The 26971-nt window shown below is 36.6% G+C and overlaps 1 protein-coding gene across 3 annotated transcripts in view; it reads left to right on the plus strand.

The window, feature by feature from the left end:
• Positions 1-26971, plus strand: part of Pbx3 (PBX homeobox 3) — a 222134-nt gene that overhangs the window by 159409 nt on the left and 35754 nt on the right. For all 3 annotated transcript variants that reach the window (XM_090330650.1, XM_090330648.1, XM_090330649.1), the window contains exons 3-4: positions 2030-2271; positions 22638-22828. In XM_090330650.1, coding sequence (XP_090186776.1) covers positions 2030-2271; positions 22638-22828 — 433 coding nt within the window. The remainder of the gene's footprint in view (positions 1-2029; positions 2272-22637; positions 22829-26971) is intronic.

Raw genomic sequence — 26971 nt, forward strand, 5'->3', positions numbered from 1 at the left:
TTTGAAATAGTTTTTAAAAAACAAAAACATTTCCAGGAGAAGCACAATTACTTTAAATAAAAAACAAAAAGAAGTAATACACAAAAATGTGAACAAATGTTGAATTTAAAAAGGAGAAACTTAAGGAACTCCTATGCAAATTATCTATGTGGAACAAGATCAAGTGCAAAATAAGAGATTACTTCTGAAGCCCTCACTGCTTGTCAAGCACACAGGAAACTGGATAAGATAAACTAAGTATGTCCCAGCTGTGAAATTTTAGCACTTAACCAAATAGTTTAGTAGGTTAGAAGGCAGAAAAATAGATGGTAAGTTAAAAAATAATAATTTAATAAATGTATTGAAAGTAATTTAATGGCTAACAAATCATGCTGTGCTATGTTAATATCAAAATTATATAATGACATGTTGTTAAACATTGGTACAGAAAGAGAAAAAAATACTAATTTAACCAATAATGAGCAGTTACAGAACAGTAGACTTTGTTTCTAGTCCTTGGAGTTTGTATATCTAGTCCCGTTTGTATATCTTTAGTTTTCAACAATGAATGGGTTGTTAGAGATTTTATCTTACAAGAGTTAGTTATCTAACTTTTTGTTTCCCTGAATTGATTTATTGTTATATTATTATATATTACAGTTTTCAAGCCTTATTTATTTGCCTCTGAATAGGCAACAGACATAGCTTTAGAATATGGTGAGTTTTACCGAGTTTGAATTCTTCTGAAGTATATTTTTAAGTAAAAGTAACTGTTTTAAGGTTACATTTGAATTGAGGAAACATTTGAATTAAGACAACTGTAAGCTTTGTATGCTGTAGGTATAATTCAGGACATCTATGATGTCTGTTTTTAAAAGACTTGATGCTAGTTTTAGGTTAGCATATAAAACCACAAAGATGTTGATCAGTTGAATACTTGGCAGCTCATAGATGTTACTGTCATGTAAGTTGCACTAAACACGGAGTGTGGACCATTGTGGATAAACAACAGGCACAGCCACAAAAGGCAGCATCCAAATGCAGACATGCAAGATGCCAACTTCCTTCCCTCCTCTTCCCCCAAGTAGCCTTGTAACTAGTGTAGGGAACATCTTTTTAAACTGATTTGCAGAGGTTAATTGGGCTGGGATAGTTTAGATCGTGTTACACATTAATGAAAATGCTGATTTTGAGCTGTTATGACTCTAGTGCTTTTTATACTATGATAATTATTTTAAAACTTTGGCTTCTGTGTTGTTGAAAATATCTTGGCATAAAGCCTGTGTGACCTGATTAAACCTATGAATTGTCAGCTGTGATCTGTAGTACCCAGAAGAGGTTGCTGACTGGGCATCACTTAGGAAGTTCTTGATTTAAAAGCAAAATTAGATTGAGACTACTATGTCCAGCACTCTGTTGCCATGTCAGCCATACATTTTTAATAATGTGTTTGCTATGTTGATTTAATAGTTTAATGACAGTTGCTTAACAACACTCATTTAATAATAGTATAGATGGTTGCCTCATATTGTATGCCTTTCTCTTTTGAACTTGAATGATGAAAAAGCCATCTGATCCTATTTATTTTCCGGATTGCTGATATAGGTTTGAATTAAAATTACTTGTTGGGAATTTTACCACTTTTTCCTGACTATACCAAGATAGAATAACACCACCCTTTGATGAGTAGTTTCTTTTATATCCTTGGGGATATTTTCTTTCTTCTAAAGCCCCGAGTTTTTCTCCCTTCCTAAATCTGAGAAGCTTAGATGTCTAAAATATTCTAAGAAGTTGGGATTACCTCTTTCTAAGATTTAAATGTAGGATAAATTTGAGAGAGAAAGTATTAGAAATGCTAGGATGCATGTAAATATTATTTTGAAAGTAGTTTTCATGCGTAGGCTTATTGATCAAATGTGAACAGAGAAGTCTCAGCATGAATTGTAGTGCACTGATGTTGTTTGATCATTTTCTCAAATAAACAAAATACTCACACTGTTTGTCCTCTGTTTCTCGCTTCTTCTCTCTCTGTCTCTCTCTTTCCTTGAAGGTCTCAGCATCAGAGGAGCCCAGGAGGAAGACCCTCCCGATCCCCAGCTAATGAGACTGGACAATATGCTTTTGGCAGAAGGGGTTTCAGGTCCTGAGAAAGGTGGGGGATCGGCGGCAGCAGCTGCAGCCGCGGCAGCCTCTGGAGGTTCTTCAGATAACTCTATTGAACACTCAGATTACAGAGCCAAATTGACCCAGATCAGACAAATCTATCACACAGAACTGGAGAAATATGAACAGGTCAGCAGCCGCCACTCTCAGTCCTGCACAAACCCGCTCTTGCTCTTCTACTAGACCGTGCTAACCAATTCTGAGGGCCGTGAGGGGTAGATGCTAACACAAAGAGCAAAAGAAATAAGGGCAAAAATCAACATGAGTGGTTGGAATCATGAAATGAAGATCTTTGTGATTTGGGGGATGAAACTAACCCTGACTTATCCCATCTACTTGGTTTGGTTTTCTTCATTCCTCACATTCACATGCTCTATCACACCTGCAGTCATTCCTCCCCTCTGGCCTCACCACTTGGTGGTTTTCTGAGCTCTGTATATTTACACTATGCACTGGCTGTGTCCATAAGCTTAAACAATCTTTAGAAGTAGACATTGCATAATGAACCTTTAGCTTCTATGCTGTCAGGTTTAGAATTAGTTCTATGGATTGTGCCAGAATATAGGGAAAGGAGTTAATTTGATTAAAAAAAAATAAGCAGGTTGTGGCCTGGCTCTTTGAGATGAGATCGCTCAGCTTAATCATGTGTACTAGTACGATTGAGAATATTTGGCATTGTGTGCAAATTTCTGATTACAAAAACCCTATTATTAAAAATTCCATTCTTGGCAATTTTATTAGCTATACTCTGTTGAATCTATGATATTCTTGAGTTTAAGCTATACTGTTGTTTAATGTACTACCAAGAATGGTTACACTGTCACCATAACAGTGTGTTTTCAAATGCAAAATAATTCCAAAATCCAAAGGTGTTAAAATGTAGGGAGAAATAGTCCTATATTCAGTTCAAAAGGTTAAAATATTGGTAGTTTATTCTAAACCTGTTTTAGTTGTTAATTTGAAATTAAAAGGCTGGTCAGATCGAGGAATTTTCATTTGATAGAATTCTTATATGAAATGTAATACACAATGACAATTTTAAAGCATACACAAAAATAGATTAGATTAATCCTGTGAAATTGCCAAGTTTGAGGACAAAAAAGTTACAAACCAGGCATTTTATGTGAGGCTGTAGCCCCAGTTTCTGGGAAGGCTGAGACAAGAAAAATCACTTGAAGACCAACCTAGGCAACATAGTGAGACCCTGTCTCAAAAACAACCAGCAAAAATAACTGTATACTGGTAATTTCATAGAATTCCAACTTAAAAGATATTTGTATACATCTATCATCCACATAAATAGCCATCATTTTGCCATTCCTATTTTGTCTACCTCTCTACACTCAATTTTCTTTCTTTCTTTCTTTCTTTTTTTTTTTTTTTTTTTTTTTGGTGCAGTCCTAGGGCTTGAACTCAGGGACTAGACACTGTTCCTAAGCTATTTTGTTCAGGACTAGTGCTCTACCACTTGAGCCACAGTTCTGTTTGTAGCTTCTTTGATGATAAATTAGAGATAAGCATCTCATGGACTTTCCTGTCCTGGCTGGCTTCAAACTGTGATCCTCAGATCTCAGCCTCTTGAGTAGCTAGGATGACAGGTATGAGCCACCTGCAGTGCACTTGGCTACCCTTAACTTTTTTTTTTTTTTTTTTTTTTGCCAGTTCTGAGGCTTGAGCACTGTCCTTGGACACATTTTGCTCAAAGCTAACTCTCTGCCACTTGAGCCACAGCGCCACTTCTGGCTTTTTCTGTGTATGTGGTACCAAGGAATTGAACCTATGGCTTTGTGCGTGTCAGGTGAGCACTCTACCACCAGGCTACACTCCCAGTCCCAACCCTTACCTTTTTTAGGTGAAATATTTAAAAATAAGTCTTAGGCTGGAGGTGTGACATGGTGGTAGAGTTCAAATTCAGTACCACTGAAAGAAAAGAAGAAAAGGAATGTAAAAGAAGGCTGTAGACATTGTATCATTTCACCTTTAACTTTACAATGTATTATTTCTTAAAGTCCATACATAAAGTCCTTGATGTGAAAAGTGTGTGGGGGCGGTGAGAGGAGTGCTGTTGAGTGTTTGGAATTTTTATTTTTGTTTCTTTGTTTTGTGTCTATGTTACTGAGGTTGAACTCAGGGCTTCACTTTTGTAAGGCAGGTACTCTAATGCTTGACCCATACCTCCAACCCTTTTTGTTCTGATAGGGTCAGGTCTTTACCTAGGCCAGCCTAGATCATGATCTTCCTATGTAAATTTTTGCACCACAACTAGGTTTACAGTTTCCCCAGCCTTTTCTATTGAGATAGGGTCTCATGAACTTTTTTTTAATTTTATTTTTTATTGTCGGGGTAAAGTAGAGGGGTTACAGTTACGTTTGCCAGGTAGTAAGTACGTTACTTCTCACACATTGATACCCTTCTCATGTTTTTGTACCCATTTCCCTGCCTCCACCCTCTCACAATCATCTTGTTTTCCCCCCTTCCCTTACCTATTTCAAATGTAGATGCAATATACCAGGTAACAAAGTCAGATACAGTAACAATATGAGATTAACCAAAGAGTAAAAAAAGAGAAGTACATTAAGAACAACAATCACACAAAATAAAGCTCTTTTTTCTATATCTTAGAGATCCTTTCATTTAGTCTCATCCTAAATGACCTTATGTACCTAGGTTTTGAGCTATTGTTATCCTCTGCTAGGAGAGTCCTAGATGTGTATGAATTATTACAAATGAGGGAAACTATGGAGCTTATGAAAAATATATTAAGTGAAGCTAGCCAGACCCAAAGAAACATAGGCTCATGAGCCTTTTTTTTTTTTTTTCTTTTTTGCCAGTCCTGGGCTTGGGCTCAGGGCCTGAGCACTGTCCTTGGACTTTCTCAAGGCTAGAGCCACTTGAGTCTCAGCACCACTTCCAGCTTTTTTCAATATATGTGGTACTGAGGAATCGAACCCGGGTCTTTGTGCATGCTAGGCAAGCACTCTACCACTAGGCCAAACTCCCAGCCAGCTCATGAGCTTTTTAAGACCAGTTTGGAGTTGAGAGTAATGTTAAGAGGAAAGTACAGAGATATCTCATATACTCCCTACTACCACATTGGCAAAGTCTTCCCATTTTCAACATTATCTACCTGATCTATGATAGATTTGTTGCAGTTGGTAAACATTGATGTTTCATACAGGTCTTGCATACAGTATTTACACTGCCCTAAGGATCCCACATACATAAAGATCTGTCATCTGCCTTTACTATTTAGTGTAAAGTGTGGGTCCTATTGAGGTGAGCTGATTTTTTTTTTTCAATTTTATTTTTTTGTTGGGATAATGTGTAGCAGGGTTACAGTTACATTTGTCAAGTAGGAGGCACATTACTTCTTGAACAATGATATCCCTTCCCATGTTTTTTTCCCACTTTCCCTCTCCCCCAACCATCTTGCTGTCCCCCCCCCCCCGCCTTTTTTTCTTTTTAGTGATATTGGGTCTATCCTCCCTTAACAACCCCCACCCCCCCCCTCTACACACACACACATACTTTTCCTCTTCCCCTCTCCATTGCTCCCTGGCAACTGCTGCTCAGTTTTAATACTGATTTTTCTTTTAAGTTCCTGAACAGTTTCAGTTGCACAATTTTCCTTATCTTATTGACTTTTTTTAATGGGCGATGTGGGTGGGGGGATCCTTAGTGAGGCAGCATTGGGATTTGAATTCTGGGCATGTTACCAGATGCTCTTCCATATGAGTCACACACCTCCATACCTCTTTGATTTAGTTTGTTTTTAAATAAGGTATGTCTTTGCCTTGATGGCTCAGACTGTGCTCCTTCTACCTCCACCTCCCAAGTAGCTGTGATTACAAGCATGCACTTTCACACCTAGATTTGTGGAGTTTTTTGGTTTGGTTGGTTTTTTGTTTTGTTTTGTTTTTTGCCAGTCCGGGGGCTTGAACTCAGGGCCTGACCACTGTCCTTAGTCATTCTCAAGGCTAGCACTCTACCACTTGAGCCACACTACCACTTTCAGCTTTTCCTGTGTATGTGGTACCAATGAATCAAACCCAGTGCTTTGTGCATGCTAGGCAAGCACTCTTACCATTAAGCCATACTCCCAGCCCCACAGCTGGATTTTTAAGATATGGTCTTGCTAACCTTTCCCCAGCTGACTTCTAATTGTAATGCTTCTAAATCAGCCCTCTAGGTTGTGTAGACTATATAGATATGTGCCACCATATCCTCTCTACCCAAGTACCTTTCCTAATACTCTGAATGTGATGGTATTAAAGAAATGCTGGGTTTTATCCCGGGATTAAATATGTTTTCAGGGAGGGTAGAAAGATTTATGTAGTGCTATATCAAACACAATGTAAATTGGTTGGAAGTACTTTTTCTGAGTAGGACTTTTTGGGATTCAAAATTGGGTCTCATTTATAGTAATGTACAGATAAGAATTTTGGGAAAATTATGCTTGTGTGTATGGGAAAAACCTCAGCTTTCATACATTTATGCTAAATAGATCTGTAAATGCTGCAAGTTACCTTGCGTGGAAGCGTGTATGTTGGAGGCTAACATATCCATTTTGGATTTGATGAACTAAACTGGTTTCTTACCACCCCTTTGCCATACTGTTCTATGCTTTCATACCTGGTTTTATTTATTTGTTTGGTCCTGGTAGCAACTGGGGTTTGAACTTGGGGCCTTATGTTCTCATGGCTTTCTTGCTCATTACTGATAATCTATTACTTGGGCCACTCTTCCATTCCAGCCCTTTCCTTGTTAATCAGAGATTAAAAGCCTCACAGACACTTTTCTGCAGAGCTGGCTTTGAACTTCAATCCAACAGGTCTTATTCCTTGTTGGGAGCTGGGTGAAACAGGCCTAAGTGAAAGACATGAAATTGCGTCTTGTTATTTTAGAAATTCCCTTTAAAATTCACATGAGAATTTTAATGATTGTAGTCTCAGCTAATAACCAATCAAATCACCAGGATTTTTCTGTGTTGTTTTGTTTTGTTGAGGCACACCATCAGCCCTTTCTACTTTTAGTTCTTTTTTTAATGTAATTGGTTCTTGTGAAGTTCTTTGTCAGTCCAGACCTTAGTCTTCCTATTTATTTCCCACCTACCCACAGTTGGGATGTCAGACATATGACCAAATGAATGCCTGGCTTTTTTGTTGAGATGGAGGTCTCACTTGCTTTTTGCTTGTGCTGGCTTTATGCTACAGTCTTCCCAGTCTCTTCTTACAAAGTAGCTGAGATTACAGGCCTGCTATTGATCATTTTTGTTTCTTGTTTTGGGGCTTAAAACTGGACATATAACACACTCAATTTTTACTTTTTTATGTTTTAGAGTTAAATTTGGGAAATAGAAAATTTAAAATTATATATCTTATTTTAAATTATCATATGTCTTATTTCTAAATATCCTTAGTTTCTTTTCTTATTTTTAGCATTTTCAGGAGGAATTTATATATGATGTATATAATATATGTTATATGAAATTTATACAACACTATGGACAAATAAATGGAATATAGCGATTGCTTGGCAGATTCAATAGAATTTTAAATTGCACATATTTTCCTGTAGGTTCTGAATTGTTTTAGACCAGTCTTTGTGTCTAGCTTTTATAGCCCTTCTGTCCATGATTCTAAGTTACTATGATCAGTGGTTTTTTTTTTTTTCTTCTTTTACCCAAAGAACTTTTCCTTTCAATTCTTGAGAGTACAAGACCATATAGACCTTTCAGAGGTATGCATAAACTTTACTAGAAAGGCTGAACAGAGTTAAATGCTGTGGTGGGATTCTAAAATAGATAGCATTGTGATTTCCATTTTATAGATGAGAAAATGAGACTTGTGGAGATCAAATGATTTGTCCAGTGTCCCACGTTAGTGTCAGAATCAGGCATAGAAATCAGTTTCTGACAATATTTCATTCTTACTCATTGAATTATATTGCTATCAAAGCAGAACTGGAAAATAATAAGTATATTGTGGTTTCCTCTGATTTGTCCATGTGAGGTTGTATTTGAAATCGGAACAGAGCAGATGGATAAACAACTGTTTTAGTGAGTTTCTAAAAATTAATTTTCTTCCTTAAAATAATAATAGTTACTCTGAATGACAGAAAACTTATCAGTGAATAGGGAGAACATATATGTTAAAAACAGGCTTTGTTAGAAAGTTATGTTGAATCTTACTAATGGAAATAAACTACATTAGAATCTTAGAGTTATTCACTATACTGTGTTTTGCAATAAAGCTGTAATGAAAATATATCTAAAGCCTGTTTAGATTTAGGGTGCCATAAAATTAACAAACACCACCACTGCAGTAAATTAAAGTATTTTAAAAACACAGCCACATTTACAAAGCTAAGCAGATTAGAGCTACAGTTTGAACAACATGAAATCAAAGCTTCAAGGCTGTGTGTGTGTGTGTGTGTGTGTAAGAGACAGAGAGACAGACAGTTGTGGGACTTGAACCTTGGGTCTGGGCATTGCCCCTGAGCTCTTTAGCTCAAGGCTACCTCTTTACTCCTTGAGCCACAGTGCCACTTCCAGTTTTCTGGTGGTTAATTGGAGATAAGAGTCCCAAGGACTTTAGTGCCCAGTCTGGCTTTGAACCGCAATTCTCCGATCACAACCTCTCCTTAAGTAGCTAGGATTACACGTGTGAGCCACTGTGCCCAGCTAATTTAATGATTCTTGATTATCTAACTTCAATTATAAATGCTTTTGAGATACTGGATGTTGAAAAATATATGTAAATATATGAGTATATATATGTTTATTTATGTGTGTATATATTTACATATAAATATATACACACATAAAGTTCTTGGATATTACTATCGACCCATAAAGAAAATAAAACTATTATATTTTTGTGTTGTGAATTTTAACACTTAGCAGGGTTATGACAATTTTCCAAGACTTGTTGTGGAACTGTCTTCTGATAGTTCATGTTAAATGCATTGTTTCTCTCTAGCTTTGAGATAAGCCTGACCACTTCTCTGTGTTGTTGTTGATTAGATACATGTTTTGAAAATGACTTTACTATACCTTTTAAATATGTTCTAATGATTCAAGGCCCAACATTTATAATAGGTGAATTCCTAATGATTGTAAGCTAAAGACCCTAGAAGACCTGTGGTGTTTTTATTTTTGTTTTTTTTTTTAAGAATTGAAGGTCTACAGTTTAACTGCTCTATCTTTGCTCTTCCTCCTTATTACCAGAAGGAAATGAACATATTGTTTTATGCAAATAAGATTTGATCTCGATATGTGTTCTTAGTTAAAAAGGAAAAGAAAACCATGCTCAATGCACCTCTCTCACTTTGTACCAGAAGAAATGCTTGTATATGGGCAATTCATGTTATAATTTACAGCTGCTATAATAGAGATGACACATTGAAAGCTATCTACTATAATTATATTGAAATACATTTTTCCTGAAGGCAAAAGTATTGTAAAGGTCTCAACTCTTCCCAAGCATCTGGGAACATGCTTTCTGAGTTCACAGATGTCTTTTGAATTCATCCTAAATGTAGTAAAGCACTGAAATCAACCATATACGGTGAGTGTGCCCAAGACCAATCAGATACTATTTAACAGGAGCAAAAGACTGCATTTAAGACTTGGAGACTGCCAGAAATAGTAGGAAAATGGAAAATCACTGAAATCACACATAAAGACATGTCCTTGTTCTTTTAGAAAATATTTTATTTAATTTTTAAAATTTATTTTAATTCATTGATTTTAATTTATTTTAAATTTATTTGAATTTATTATCTTATTTAATTTTTAATATTCTTTTTTAGTGTAATTAATGGAAGTGTTATATTATATTCACCAGATAGAAGGTGCATTACTTCACAAACATTGAAACCCCTTCTCATGGTTTTGTCCCCATTTTCCTCCCCCACCCTCTCCCCTCATTTGTTTTTCCCCCTTCCCTATCCTATTTCAAATAAACAAATAAGCATATATACAATACACTTAGAAAATACATTTTATACATTATATGCAAAGGCAAATTGCCTTTACTTATAGAGGTATTTTATTTTACCAGATTAAAAAGTACTGATGTTATATCACATTTGCTATTGTTTTCTTTTTGTTTTTTTGTGTCCTGGTCCTGGGGCTTGAACAGTTTGGGCACTGTGTCTAAGCTTCTTTTGCTAGAGCTTTACACTTGAGCCACAGCTCCACTTCTAGCTTTTTCTGAGTAGTTTATTGACAATAAGAGTCTAACAGATTTTTCGGCCTGGGCTGGCTTTAGACTGTGACCCTCAGATGTCAAGCCTCTTAAGTAGCTAGGATTACAAGTGTGAGCCACCAGCACCCAGCTATTCTTTATTTTAGAGTAGTGTTTATTGTTGGTATAGTGTTTGAACTTAGAGCCTATACTTGCTAGGCGGGCACTTTACCACTTAAGTCATACTTTTACCCCTTTGCCTTAGTTATTTTTCATATAGGGTATCACACTTATACCAGGCTAGCTTAGACCATGATCTTCCTGTTTATGTTACCACATCCAGTTTTTGGTGGTGGTCTTTCTATCTTTTTGCCTAGGTTGGCCTTGAACCAAGATCAAATCTTAGTCTCCCGAGTAGTAGCTAGGATTATAGGAGTGAGCCACCACATCTGGCTTCTGTTTTACTGTTTTGTTTTCTGTTTGTTTGTTTGTTTGTTTAATAGTTGAGCAGGATAGACTCACGCCTGGATGTAAATTTTATTTCATCTTCCCAAGCAAGGTTCTTTCATTCATTGCTCCAAGAGAAAATTATTACTTTTTCTCTCTCGGTACTGAGTACTGAAGATTGAATCAGGTTCTTGTGCTTTTTTTTTTTTTTTTGCAAATAAACAATCCCTCTTGCTTTGAGACAAACTTTTTTTTAAGAATTTATTAATGTTGATTTTTACATAATATTTTAAATGACAAGTTTAACAAACAAGTGTGTTCAAGGAGGGAATCTCTATTTACAATCACTGGGACTTAGTATTTAGAACTTAATCAAAATTAGGCTAAGGGTTTGTATGTCATATAAACATATTAATTTAAGAAATAAAACATTATGTCTATAGAGTCATAGGTTTTTATGTCTATATAGTTATGTTTATATTTCCATTACCATGTCCAAAGCTTTGGGTATGCAGTTATTGAGTCCTTGCTCTTGTACTCTTTGGATTTAATAGCCACATATTAGGGATACCATGTGCCTTTTGTTCCTTAGGTCTTGACTTGTGAAACAAACTTTTAATAAATTGTACACTTTAGCTTTGAACTTGTGATTTTCCTACCTCCCAAGTAACAGATTGTAGGTGTGTACCACCACATCAAGTTGAACTTTGTTGGCTTTCATGACAAAGGTTCTTTTTGGCTGGAAGGAGTTTTTGAATAATTCCTTTTTTTCTCCCATGTTAGTACTTGATTAGATTTACTAATTGTAGGTATGGTCATAGACTTCAGTAATAAAGTGAATTGCTTTATGTTTGAACAGTCTTATTTTCAACGTTTTTGTGTTAGGTAATTAGGGACTTGCTCATTGCAGTGATTCACAAATAGAAGTTTTGTAAAATGTCTACTTTCATAATCAATAACAATTTCCATTTATTGAGTATTATATTACCAACTTTGGTCAAAGAATTTACATGCATTATTTAATATAATCTTTACAAGATTGGTCTCTAAACCATGTAATCACAGAAGATACTTTGAGATGCAACAAATATTTCATCTTTGTGGCCATTCCCTGTGCAAACTTAACTTGCTCCAGTTGGTGTACACAGAATCTAAATGTTGATTTTTAATCCCTAAATGTCAATTTTTTATTTCATGAGCATTCCATAACTATAAAATCTATGGTATTAAAAACTAATATTACTTGCTATGTCAGAAATATATCTGTAAAATGGTAACAAGTGCAGAGTTGAAGAGCATCTTGTTTTTGTTTGCGTAGAGTCTCAGTATGTTTTTCTCAGGTAGCCTCAAACTCCTGAGCTCAAGTGATCCTCCTACCCAGCGTCCTTCGTAATTGGGATGTGTGTATCATGAGCATGGCTGGGCTGGGCTGTATGTGTACTGGCACTGGGGCTTGGGTCCTCTTCCTAGCTTTTTTACTCTACCACTTGAGCCAGAGTTTCCCTTTCAAGGTTGTTTTTGGTTTTGTTTTTATGGTGAGGTGTGTGTGTGTGTGTGTGTGTGTGTGTGTGTGTGTGTGTGTGTGTGTGTGTAGGGTAGGGGGACTTTTGTGCTCAAGGATAGTGCTCTACCACTCCCAGTTTTTTTGGCTGTAACTGGAGATGAGGGTCTCACAGAGTTTCCTGCTTTGGCTAGCTTTGAACCATGATCCTAAGATATTAGTCTCCTAGGTAGCTAGGATTATAGGCATGAGCCACTTGTGCCCATCTGGCATCTGCTTTTGAAAGAGATTTATTCTTGCTGTCAAAGTAGTTTTTAGTACTGTGATCTGTTGTCTGAAATCCACTTCTCTGAACAGATTTCATGGCCAATTAAATTTTTGTAATTGGTCACTGAACTGTTTAAGCTTCCTCCACTATTTATTTGGCCACTGTTATATGAACTTCAGGTCAAGAAAACGATTGAGACTTGACTCTACAACAGTCAAAGCTATCATCACAAAACATTAGTTTTCTGTGTAAGTCACATGTGTATGAAGATGGAAGAGACAAGATACTAGCTAGAAATATGATTAGGATATTAACTAGAATCAAAATATTTCAAGTCCTTGATTTTTTTTCATATATTTTATTGTAATTAATAGAAGGGTTACATTATGTTCACCAGATAGAAGGTGCATTATTTCACAAACATTGATACCCTTTCTCATGTCTTGGTCCCCAGTTCCCTCTCCCCACCCCCGCCCCTCAAATCCTCAATTTTAACTTGTTTTCTTTTGTTTACTTTAAAGGAAAAGATACTAAATGCAAGGGTAAGGACTAATTGTCTGAAAGCATTTTTTTTTTGGTCAGATGAAGGCTTCCATGATTTGTGTAAATTATATTAAAATATATGTTTTAAAAGATTCAGACACAAAATCCATTCTAGTTTTTAACAGGTGTATTGAAAGGCAAAAAGGGTTCTGCCAGTGATTTTAACAGAAAATATAAGAAAGCAAAACTTTTATTTCCCAAATATTCCTATTTACCAAGATGTATCTGCATTTATATTGCAGACATTAACCAAAATGTTCTTAATAACTATGGTTGGAACAACAAAAAGACAATGAAAAAGTCTTCAAATATCTATTTTAACAATATATCTTCTAGGCCATTACGACAATGACGACAGTCCTTAATAATCCTGTCTTATAGATGTTCAAAGTAAGCATTCTAAATGGCTTTGGTGCTAATATCTATTTGCACATCCCTTTCATACAACAGTGCAATCATTGGATCATTACTGTGTTGTATGTTTTCAGAAATGTATACCTTTAAAAAGTAGGAGGAGAGGCAGTGCTATGCCTGCTCTGAAACTGGTACAGATGATGCTGTAAAAGAGGCTGTAATTTACTTTCAATGGTATAAAGGAAAAAATCACTTTGCCTAAGGTGTATGCTTCTTTCTTAAGGGTGTACCCAGATTTTAATTATCTAAATGTAAATACTTAACGAATTTTACTTAGAGTAATGAGCTAAAGTGCACACTACATAAATGAGATGTTCTAATTAATCATGTATGAACTACTGGTTTAAAGAAAAGCCATGTGAATTCTGTGAATGTTGGGCAATTGCCAAATTGCTAATCAGCATTTGCATTCATAGATGGCTTCACTTAATAAGTTGTGAGACATTCAGCAAATGTTTTAGGAAGTTATGAGTTTTTAGATACAGAAACAGTTTTGCTTTTTAAACTTTTGTTTTCTGGGTTTTTATTATTATTATTATTATTATTATTATTATTATTATTATTATTATTATTGCATTGGTCCTAGGGCCTGAACTCAGGGCCTGGGTGCTGTCCCTCACTCAAGGATGGAACTCTTTTTTTTTTTTTTGCCAGTCCTGGGCTTGAGCTCAGGGCCTGATCACTGTCCTTGGACTTTCTCAAGGCTAGAGCTCTACCTCTTGAGCCTCAGCACCACTTCCGGCTTTTTTCTATGTATGTGGTACCAAGGAATCGAACCCGGGTCTTCATGCATGCTAGGCAAGCACTTTAACCACTAGGCCAAACTCCCGGCCCCAAGGATGGAACTCTTAACACTTGAGTCACACCTCCATTTTCAGCTTTTTGGTGGTTCATTGGAGATCAGAGTCTCATATACTTTCCTGCCTGGGATGGCTTTGTATTATGATCCTGAGTAACTAGGATTACAAATGTGAGCCACTAACATCCAGCAAACTTTTTTGCCTTTGAGCCTTTTTTCTTGTATGAGTCTTTGGGTACTTCTTAGGAATCATAGACATCCATTCTGAGGTAAAATTTAGCCTCACACAAACTACTAATTAACATATCAGGTATGATTCTAATAGATGACCTAAATTACTTGCAAAGGCATACTCCTTGCCATTTATACATGTTACCATAAAATATGACTGGATTTATAGATTAGCATTGTAATGTATGCACATTAGGAAGGCTTTTATACACAAGACAATGCTCAGTCATAGGAGTTTGACTCTTAAAAATTATTAAAGACTGTTCCTCCTCCAGAGGCCATCTAATTGTTAGTATTTATTATAATTGTATTTCTAGCTCTTTATTGATGATGTGAAGTAATAGTTAGCTTTTATACATTGATTAAATTAACTTTAAAAAGCTTTACAAAAAAAATCCTTAAGATTTAGTAAGAAGAATGGCATTACTTTGGCATTTCTATACTCTAACCTTGAGCATGATAGAAGTCAGCCTGATTCTCATATCTATTTTGGCTGTCAGTTTGTTGTCACACTGTTCAAGTGTGAGCAACACCTGGCCTCACATAGATATGTCACAGGAAAAGAGAGGATTATAATAATAGTCTTTTCTGATATTGTGTATATTCCTTTTTGAAAATAATATAAAAATTTCACAAGTTGAAAGTTATGATTAATTTTTTAATTTTTTAAATTCAGTAGTCAAAAATTGCTTTGAATAGATCTTGAGTCTTTGAATGTTTTGTTTCCCTTTGTTCTTTATCCTTTTATTTTCTCTGTACTGGTTAATTGGAAATAGTTTCACAGACTTTTCTGTCTGGGCTTGCTTTTAAACCACAATTCTCAGATTTCAGCCACTAGGATTTTCCTGTACTTTTATAACTTGATACATTTATCATTTCAAACATTTGCTGAATTTCACATATTTTCTAAATGATTATACATTTTAGTATATAAAATCAAAATATATTTGTTAATATCAACACTGAACTAACCAGAAATCTATAGGGAAACTATCAAGCTCACACTATGATTCAAGTTTTCCAAAATTCTGATTTCCACTTGAAAACTCAAAATTTTATTATTGGCACAAATTCTGCCAGCTGCTTTCTTCTACATAACAGGCTCTCTTGGATCACTTGGAGAAAATATCTGCCAAATACTCAACTCCGGATAATCATAGTTCATCAATTTTGTTTTCAAGTAAAAGGGTGTCTGTGAAAAAGGTGACTGCAGCTTACAATTTAACCATACAAATGCTTTTTTTCCCCTTAAGGCAATCTTCCTTTCTTACGGAGTCTAAATCCTTTTTATGTGCTTCTTGCTTTGTCACGCAGAATTTTAAAAGGTTAAGGTGTAAATTAGGCACTGGTGGCTCATACCTGTAATCCTGGCTACTCAGGAGGCTGAGACTTGGAGGATCTTGACTCAAAGGCAGCCCCAATAGAAAAGTTTGTGAGACACAATCACCACATAAACAATAAAAAGTCAGGCTTGAGATATTGCTCAAGTAGAAGAGTGTCAAGCAAGTACAAGGCCTTTGGGATTAGACTTCAGTGCCCACAAATAAAAACAACAACAAAAAAAGAACTAAAATAGTGTTAAGATATAATGAGATGAATTATACATAGTTTTTAAAAATTTCTTTTGGCAATATTAGGGTTTAAACTTGGCCTCACACTTTCCAGGCAAGTGCTATATGACATGGGCTCTTTTAACTTTAGTTTTATTTTTATTTTTCAGACAGGACCTGATGCTTTTTTGCCTGGGCCAGCTCAAGCTACAGTCCTCCTCTCTATCTAGGATTATAGAAATGAGCCCTGGCTTGTTTGTTGAGATGGGGATTTCAATAACGTTTTGTCTGTAATGACCTCAAAGCATATTCCTCTCAGTCTCTGCTTTCTCAGTAGCTAGGATTATAGGTGTGAGCCATTATTCTTTGCCACAATGAATAATTTCTAGTAGTTCACAAAGGACATTCCAAAGTGAAAGTAACCTATATGTTTATGTGAGTGTGTGTGTGTGTATAGAAATCTCAAAGATTACTCACTATAGTGTTTACCAAAGTGTTTTCTTACCCATTCGACCACAAAGTACTAGCCAACATGTAGTTCTTGAGCCCTTGAAGTCACCCTAATCTGAATTGAGGTATACTCTCAATTAAAATGCATAGTGAATTTGAAAGAATACAGAAAGAATGCAAGAACTGGGGACATAACTCAAGCTATAGATAACCTGCATAGCAAGTACAAAGCTTTTTAGTTCCAACTTCAGTACCACTAGAACAATAAAAGTAAAGTACCTTAAAATTTCTATTTTTTTTTTATCAGTCCTGGGCTTAAGCTCAGGGCCTGAGCACTGTCCTTGGATTTTTCTCAAGGCTAGAACTCAACCACTTGAGCCTCAGCACCACTTCTGGCTTTTCCTAAGTATGTGATACCAAGGAATCAAACCCGGGTCTTTGTGCATGCTAGGCAAGCACTGTACCACTAGGCCAAACTCCTGGCCCTGATTCTGTTTTTCATAGGTTAAATGAAATATATTAAAATTGGTTTCATACCATTTTGTGTGTGTTACTGGGCTTGAACTCAGGTCTAGGCTGCTGTCCTTGTGCTTTTTGCTCAAAGCTAGTGCTCTACCACTCAAGCCACAGCTCCATTTCTGGCTTTTTGGTGGTTAATTGAAGGTAAGCAATCTCATAGACTCTTGTAACTGTGATCCTCAGATCACAGACTCCTGAGCAGCTGGGGTTACAGACATGAGCCACTGGCACCTAGCCCCATTCCTTTAAATGTTGGTTCCTAGAGAATTTTTGCCCATTATGAATTTGTACTAGGTAGCACTGCTTTAGAGATCAGAGGTTTTATGGCCAAATTGGAGTGAAGTTAGATACATTAATTTCTCCTTGAAGACTTATACATATTACCAGAGGAATAGGGAAGTCTCCTTCAACCAAAAATTATTTTACAATTTTATTTATCATATTAGTTTTAAAACGTACTGTAGGGTCAGGAAAGTGGTAGTGGTAGAGTGCTTGCCTAACATGCATGAAGTCCTGGATTGGATTCCTTGGTACCATATATACAGAAAAAGCCAAGAGTGGTGCTGTGGCTCAAGTGGTAGAGTGCTAGCCTTGAGGAAACCCCAGGACTGGTAAGAAAAAAAAAAACAGTATATTTTTGAGCAATCAGTTAATATTTTTGGAACTGGCAATGGAACTATAGAATTTACAAATCTTTGGAGAAATAGTTCAAGAAAAATTTTCTTTACTGATAAGAAAACTGAAGGCTATTTTCATATAATTTTTTTAGTCATGGGTAAAGGAAAATATAAATCCATATATCTTTTGGCCTAGTGACCACTTGTCTTCAACTAGGCATAAGGTAGTCTACATTGCTTATGTAGTAAGAAAAATGTAAACTTTTTTTTTTTTTTTATGGGTAATGAGGCTTGAAATCTGGGGCTTGAACTTTGGCCCTGTGCTCTTCAGCTCCAGGCTACCACCCTACTCCTTGACCTACAGCCCCAATTCCCCTTTGCTAGTTATTAATTAGAGATAAGTCTCTCTCAGTCTTTAGTGCCTGGGCTGGCTTTGAACCTCCACACTCAGATCTCAGCCTCCTGAGTAGCTAGGATTACAGGCATGAGCCACGTCACCTGGCTAACTTTTTTTTTTGCCAGTCCTGAGGCTTGAACTCAGGACCTGACCTCTGTCCTTGAGCTTTTTCCTCAAGGCTAGCACTCTGCCACTTGAGCCACAGCACCATTTCTAGCTTGTTCTATGTATGTGGTACTGAAAAATCAAACCTGGGTCTTTGTGCATGCTAGGCAAGCACTCTACCACTAGACCAAACTCCCGCCCCCAGGCTTTTTTTTTTTTTTTTGATAGAATAACTTAGCTTAACTAGTTAAGAAGCTGAAGGACAGTGCTTTGAGGTCAGCCTGGGCAAAATCATTGTGAGAGACATTCTCTAATAGCTGGGTCCAGTGATAGACATCTGTCATTCTAGAATTGCAGGAGGTAAAAATAGGAGGATTGCAAAAAGGGCTGAAGGTGTGAATCGCAGTAGACTACAAGACTTGAGTTCAAACCCCAGTATCATCACCAATCAGAGAAAAAAGAACTTAGAGTTTTAAATGACAAGTCCTTGATACTTTCTAATGTCATATTGTTATTATTATCTTATTTTGATTTTTATAGATTAAATATCTGAAAATAATATTAATACAAACTGCAGATTTATCTACATAGAAATACTTACTTGTACTCAGTTTTCAGTAGATTTCAGGGCAGTACAGATCTCTTAAACTTTTAATAACCATTGAGTTAATGCTTCTGGAATAATGGATTTATAAATATTAACCAGTTTTGGGACAGGAGTTTAGCCTAGTGGTAGAGTGCTTGCCTAGCATGCACAAAGACCTGGGTTCGATTCCTCAGTACCACATACATAGAAAAAAGCCAGAAATGGTGCTGTGGCTCAAGTGGTAAAACTCTAGCCTTGAAAAAGCCCAAGGGTAGTACTAAGGCCCTGAGCTCAAGCCCAGGACTGGCAAAAAAAAATATTTTATTTTATTTTTTTTTACTCTTACTCCTGAACTGAAGTACAAAAGTTTAACAAACCACTGATGTTTGTTGGGTACCTATTATGTATACTTATTCTTCATTATCTGCAGTATGTATTTTTTTTTTGCTCTGAAGGATCTTGTAAGTATAATTTAGGGCTGCTACTAACAAAGTTTAAATTTCTTAAGATTTAAATCATATTTTTAAGAACTTTAAGTGGTAAGTAAGAGTTAACTTTACCTTACCTTGGAGCTATTTATAGAAAAGCTCTGTAAAAGCTTTGAGCATACCCTGCATGTTTGAAAAGTTTGTTGTCTCATGAGCAGTTAGAAAAGCCATCATATGCTCTATGTGAGCATATGACTTCAGAATGTCGTACCTTGATCAGTGATTATTTTGTCTGCCAGACCTACCAGGGCATCCATGCAGTAAAACACCAGATGTATTTTTATCAGGAGTACAGACTGATGCTTTTATTTACCAAGGCATTTCTGAATTTCAATGTAGGCGCATTTACACAATATTATTGTAGATCAAAAATAATCACTGAAAGACAGTGTCTGAAGGTTGTTAGCTAGAAAGCTTGAGTCCAAAAATCTGATTCTTATTTTCTTGCTATCTTCCCTAAAGAGCCAAGCTACTTTTTTTCCCCACAAATCATGCACTGTACTTCAGTTATGGTTATGTGAGGTCATTGGAATGCTTGATATACAAAGCCCTGTGCACTATACTTATTCAGATCAGAACCCTTGGTCTCAGGTATAGCTCAGCTGTAGGGCTTGCAGTTAGCATGCAGGAATGGTTCTGTCCCTTGCACCAAACCCTGAATCTCCTTTTCTACTTAATTTTTCTATCATGCTTGCTCTTATCTGAACTTACTGTGGACTATTATTTCTAGGGTTTTTCTTGAGCCACAGTGCCACTTCCAGTTTCTAGTGGTTAATTGAAAATAAGAGTCTCACAGACTTTAGTGCCCCAGCTGGCTTTGCACCTTGATCCTCAGATCTCACCTCCTCCTGAATAGCTAGGATTACAGGCATGAGCCACTGTGCACAGCTGCTCATAGCTTTTGAGTTATTGTGATCCTCTGCTAGAAAAATCTTAGACATATACTAATTATTACAAATGAGAGAAACCATGGGGCCTGTATTTCTTTGGGTCTGGTTTACTTCACTTAATATGATTTTTTTCCAGGTCTCTCCATTGCCTTATGAATTCTTTATGATGGCAGCATATGTACCACATTTTCTTAATCCATTCATCTATTGAGGGGCATATGGGTTGGTTCCATATCTTAGCTATGGTAAAGAATGCTGCAGTAAACATGGTTGCTCTAGTAGGTTTAGTATGGCTTCATTTCTGGACATTTGGGTAAATGCCCAGGAATGGGATTGCTGGGTCACAGGGGAACTCTAAGTCTTTTAAGGAACCACTCTGGAAGCCACACTGCTTTCCAGAGTGGCTGAACAAGTTCACGCTCCCACCAACGGTGTAGTAGCATTTCCTTCTGACCATATCTCTGCCAGCATCTGTTATTAGATTTATTGATCATGGCCATTCTAACTGGGGTGAGGTAGAATCCCAAAAGTTGTTTTGATTTGGATTTCTTTTATGGCCATTCTTATTTCCTCTTCAGAGAAGTCTCTCTTTAAGTCTTTAGCCTGCCTTTTAATGGGATGATTGTTTCTTTAAGGGTTTGTTTTTGGGAGATTTGATTTTTTGAGCTGTAGGTATATTTTAGCTTTGAGGCCCTTGTCTCTTGTATGACTAGTGAATATTTCCCATTCTGTAGGCTTTTAAAAAAATGTCTTTTATTGTAATTCATAGAAGGGTTACAGTTATATTTACCAGATAGAAGGCACATTACTTCACACACATTGATACCCCTTCTCATGTTTTTGTCCCCCTTTCCCTTCTCCAACCCCTCCCCTCATCTTGTTTTACCCACTTCCCTTTCCTATTTCAAATAAACAAATAATCGTATTTATAATATACCAGATAACAAGGTAAGATACTGTAACAATATGAGACTAACCAAGGGACAAAAAAAGAGATGAGAAATAACATAGTACATTAAGAACAATAATCATTCATTATATGGCTCTGTTTCCATATCCTGTAGGTTCTTTCATTTAGCCTTATCCTGTATGGCCTTATATATCTGGGTTTTGAGCTATTGTAATCCTCTGCTAGGAAAGTCCAAGGTTTGTATTAATTATTACAAATGAGGGAAAACATTGAACCTATGTTCCTTTGAGTCTGGCTCACTTCACTTAATATGGGGTTTTTTTCCCAAGTCCTTCCATTTCCTTCCATTCTGTAGGCTTTCTATTTATCTTGTTAGCTATGTCCTTTACCATACAGAAGCTCTGCAGTTTAATGCAGTCCCATTTGTACAACTTTTCTTTGATTTGTTGTGTTTCTGTTTTGACCTGTGCCAAGGAGCCCTAGTATATCTACTATTTCTTCCTGTAAAATTTTCAGGGTATTTGCTTTTACCTTAAGGTCTTTGATCCACTTGGTATTGATTCTGATGCAGAGTGACATATAGGGATCCAACTTAAGTTTTCTACAGGTGTTTAACCAATTCTGCCAGCACCATTTGTTGAAGAAGCTGTCTTCCTTCCATCCTATTTTATTGGCTCCCTTATCGAAGATTAGGTGGCCAAAGATTTGTGGGTTAATTACTGGGTCTTCGGTTCTATTCTGTTGGCCCTCAAGGCCAGTTCTTGTTCCATACCAACCTGTTTTTATCATAATAGCTTTGTAATAGACTTTGAAGTTTGGTATTGATATTCCTCTAGTGCTGTTCTTTCTGCTAAAAGGATTGTTTTTTGCTATATTGGGTCTTTTATTATTCCATATAACTTTTTGGATTGCTTCCTCTAAGAATGACATTGGGATATTGATTAAAGAATGACTTTGGGATATTGATGGGTATTGCACTGAATTTTTAGATAGCCTTCCACAGTATTGACATTTTCATGATGTTAATCCCCCTAATCCAGGAGTACGAGAGGGTTTTCCACTTCCTTAGTTCTGCTTTAATTTTAGGGCAGGTTTTAAACAGACCTCCTCTACATCTCAGCTTCCTTAGTAGTTAGGATTATAGGCATGAGTCATTATCATCTAATTTTTATTATTTCCGTGTCCCTTACCTACTTGAAAGAATTTCAGTTTTGCAATTCTGCAGTCAACATTTGTTGACTAAAGAGAAAAATTACACACAAAAAATAAACTGTTGTAAGCATTGTTTTGGAGAGAGGAGCAAAATGCTTATGTGGGGACTAGAACAGAAAGGGATAAGAAGGGCAATTGAATAATCTTCTGTCTGTGTCCAAGCATTCCTAGTTTCCAAATTTGTGCTACCCCATCTGACTTTACCCCCACTATTTCATAAATGTCTTAATTTTTGTTCTACTTTTCCCAGTGTCTAACAGTATATTCAATGGTTAATGAGGTAGAAATTCAGTTGGGTTAATTTTGGTGTGATAATAGAATACTAGTTTGCTAAGGAATGTTTTTGTTTTGTTTTGTTTTGTTTTGTTTCCCATTACAGGCATGTAATGAATTCACCACACACGTGATGAATCTTCTCCGAGAACAGAGTAGAACACGTCCCATTTCCCCTAAAGAAATTGAAAGAATGGTGGGCATCATTCATCGAAAATTTAGTTCCATTCAGATGCAGCTCAAACAAAGTACTTGTGAAGCAGTTATGATTTTAAGATCAAGGTTCCTTGATGCCAGGTATGTGAGGCCTTAAATTGATTTCATGGCTTTTCCCCTGTGCTCCATGTATATTGTTCTCTGGTCAGGTGATTTGAGGGTCTTTTGGTTTGGTGTGTGAGGCCTCCTCTGCATGGACAGGTAATCTTCCTTACGGTGCTTGTGCTGTCAAATAAGCTATTTTTGTGTGGGATGGCAGTGCAGGTAGCAGCCAATTTAATGACCTGGGAAATGGGTAGGATTAATGACTAGAAATACACCTTTCCAGTCTGATACGGAAAAGTATTTTTAAGGATAATTTTTGCATGAAGAATTACTTTAATAGAGGTTTGTTTTCTAGGAATTTCTGAATGTTCACATTGTTTACACATATTCTATAAGAATACTTGGTGATGCTGATTTTTTTTTTTTTAACCAGTCCTGGGCTTGGGCTCAGGGCCTGAATACTGTCCTTGGACTTTCTCAAGGCTAGAGCTCTACCACTTGAGCCTCAGCACCATTTCCGGCTTTTTTCTACATATGTGGTACCAAGGAATCGAACCCGGGTCTTCATGCATGCTAGGCAAGCACTCTACCACTAGGCCAAACTCCCGGCCCAATACTGATTTTTCTAAGAAAGTATTGTATTTTAATTAATACTAGTTATGTCAATACCTGAAGCTCTGTAAGGTCAAGTAAAGCATTTATTAGTGTCTCCTTAAAAGGATGTCTATCTTTTGTGTGAAGTGGTCACTGAGTTTCATTTTCTTGTACAAAGTAACCTTGTTGAATGACACAAAATTGTCACTGTCCTGATACAGACTGCCTATATATAGGTGCTTCTTGGGCATTGCTAAAGCTAATGGTTTCTCTTCAGTTTTGGAAGGGAGTTTGAGTTTTGCTTCTCTTTTTTCCCTCAGATTCTGACAGAGGTGAACATTTTCATCTAAGTCTCACATTCCTTGCTGTTTCCTCATGCTAGAGTTCCTGATCATTTTTTACCACAGAGCCCTCTGGGACACTCTGTCACAGGCTCACTGTCCTTTAGTCCTTCCTCTACCCTTCTCTGTAACATCAATATGATACTCTGATACTTTGCTTTAAAACTGTGATATAAGCCTGTTTGGGCTGAGTGGGTAACTCAGTGGCAGAATGTTCGTTTAACAGGCGCAAGGCACCAAAGCAATCAAACAAGACTGTAGATTGACCATTGTTCTATAACTTACATGCACACTTTTTAAGCTGGTACTTTAAGGCCCTTACAACCTGTGCCCGCTTGAATTACTTTTTTGCTGTGAAGATTTTTAACATCTCTTGTTTTTTTGTTTTTTGTTTTTTTGTTTTGCTTTGTTTTACTGGAATTTGAACCTCAATGTGCAGAATAAGCAAATTCTCTACTACTGTCTTGCTAAAATTTCCCAGCTGATCATAAACTTGCAATCTTCCTATTTCAACCCTCTAAGTTGTATCACCACATCTAGATATTTTAAGTTTTATCAAGCTTTATCTATTGTAAACCACACCAAATTTATTTGGAAAATACATAGAAGAGTGATAAAAGGCAACCACATTTTTGCCCTAAGGGGAAAGGGAGAAAGTACTATAAATGTTTTCATGTATTTCCTTCTGTTTTTTTGTTTTGTTTTGTTTGATTGTTGTTGTTTTTTTGTTTTTATTTTGGGGGAAAGGCTTTTTTATTTCCGTAGTTCAATAAGTATAATTTTGTTTGCTTTAAAATTGTTGCTATGAATACATAAGCATTTCATTTAGTTTAAGTATTGTAGTATTAGGGAGGAAGTGTAGGGCTTTTTGCTTACTAAGCAACAGCTCTACTCCCAGACCTTTAGTTTTAGTTTGTTTTGCAGCCAGGCTTTGGTATTAACTTGGGTTGTTCAGGCTCAGACTGGGATCTTCCTACCTCTGCCTCTCAAGCAATTGGGATTACAAGTGTATACTATCACACCCAGCTATTTCCCAAGGACTTTATCAGAAATGAAACATTAGACCAAAATTGGAAGGTTTTTTTGCTTCCATTTTCTTGAAGTTTTTCATGAATGACTCTTTTTCTCCTTAGTAAGCCACAGAGTTCTTGAAAGCCAACACATTTTTTTGCATTTCCCATGATTATAGCAATACCTTGCTCATAGTCAGCTGCAAAAATAATTTGCAAATAAACTATGTAAATGATTATTTTCACTTAATAGCTATAATCCAAGTTAGGGAAGTAGTATCAGAAAACAAAAACCAGGGCCGGGAGTTTAGCCTAGTGGTAGAGTGCTTGACAAGCATGCACGAAGACCCAGATTTGATTCCTCAGTACCACATACACAGAAAAAAGCCAGAAGTGGTGCTGAGGCTCAAGTGGTAGAGCTCTAGCCTTGAGAAAGCCCAAGGATAGTGCTCAGGCCCTGAGCTCAAGCCCAGGACTGGCAAAAAAAAAAAAAAAAAGGAAAACAAAAACCAGAAACAGGACTGGTATGGGGCTAAAGTGATAAGAGTATTCACTAGCAAGTTATAGGCCCCAAGTTCAATCCCCAGGACAGTGAAAAATCCAGAATTACTTTGTAAGTTGTATGTCAGTTTGATCATGTTAAAAAGCATTATGAAACAAAGAAACATCTAAAAGGTAAGAACCCCTCCTTTCTTACTATCTTTATATCTGATGGTATTTTTTTCCCTTTTAACACGTATGCTTTTTTATGTAACTGCATTCATTATGTATACATGTAAATGATTTATTTTCCTTCCATAAAGAAAGGTATGTTAATACCCTAGAGTGACCCTAGTCAGCATGAGAAAACAGCAGAGCTTGGAGCAGAGTCCCTTCTCCTACAGGGACTGCAGTTAGTACAGCCCTGGGATTGCACAAACTGGCCCAAGGCATAGCCTTCTAAAGCGTGGCAACTCTGGGAGGACTGAAACAGGAGAGAGCTTAATGGAAATTTTCTATATGATGTTCTTCAGAGAAATAAATCATAAGACCATATTCTCTCCTGTGCCTTGAAGTGAATGCAGATAGTGTGCTTTGGTTCCACCTGTTCTTGCAGTGCCTCTTGGCGAGCCCTCTGCACTGAGAAGACAAGTTGTTCTGCTTTAGGCAAACATGCTCATTCAGATAGCTGATTCTCCTCATGCTGCTTTTCTGGAAGGCCTTGCTTATATTTGTTGATAATTGTACACACTATAGCATGAACCATTTAAAACATTTAAGAATAAACTGGTGTAGTTGCTACTCCATTAGAAGTGTTGTAGCTTGGAAACAGCCAGAATGTGTGATGAAGTGTTCTGTTCTGCCTATAATTTTGGCCTCTGAAGTTTTTGATGTTTGTCAATAGTTCCAAGCAAAAATCTGTGTGCCAAACTTCTTTTTGTTTTCCTAGTCTTTCAAATGTTCCCATTTCCAGACAAATCCCTTGGTGCCCTGTCCTCCCCTCGACCTGAGGCCTTCTTGCTGGGTTCTAGATTGCAGTTATAAATGGGAATTACAAATTCACTCATTTGTGTATGATGGAATTGAGCGAGTGTTCTTGATTGAGGATGTAGTGAGAATTAGAACAAATGGGTACATATTTAAGAATAGCCATTCTTCAGCTTTAACTTGTTGGCTGCCTTCTGAGAATAGGAGCCCAGCATAGATGATTCCTCCAATTTTTTTGCAAAAAGCCAGAAACCCAGATTTTTATGAGTAGATTATTACTATGTGGTCTCAACAGATTTGATCTGTGGGCCAGATAATGCCTGCATGTTTGGCATGTTAAGCATCTTATTTTAGATCTTTCTGACCCTGTTACCCCTCGGTCTGCTTACTGAAATAGGCCTTTTCTGTGTGCTTCCATCTTGAAGCCTTGTCTTTCTATTCAGGCTACATATGATTCCTGGAATTACAAACTGTTCTTATTCTGAATGTATTTATATTTCCTGTCTTTGCTTCACCTAGTTCATCATCATATCCTATTAATTTTAATCCCCAAATCTTGAATATTATCTTTATTCCCTAGGAATGGTTTAACATTTAGAAACACTGGAGTTAGCCATCTTCAGGACTAAATAGGGGGATGTTTCGATCAGATGTAGATTTCTTGCTCCATTGGCTCTCCTTGAATGTTTGATTGCATATTTTATCTGCCATGTGACATTGTGGAAAGTGTACATACCTTTACAGCTATATCTTCTGGGAGTAGGCTG

Source organism: Megascapheus bottae, chromosome 3, assembly GCF_031878675.1.
Source record: "Megascapheus bottae isolate mThoBot1 chromosome 3, mThoBot2.hap1, whole genome shotgun sequence".
Taxonomy (NCBI): domain Eukaryota; kingdom Metazoa; phylum Chordata; class Mammalia; order Rodentia; family Geomyidae; genus Megascapheus; species Megascapheus bottae.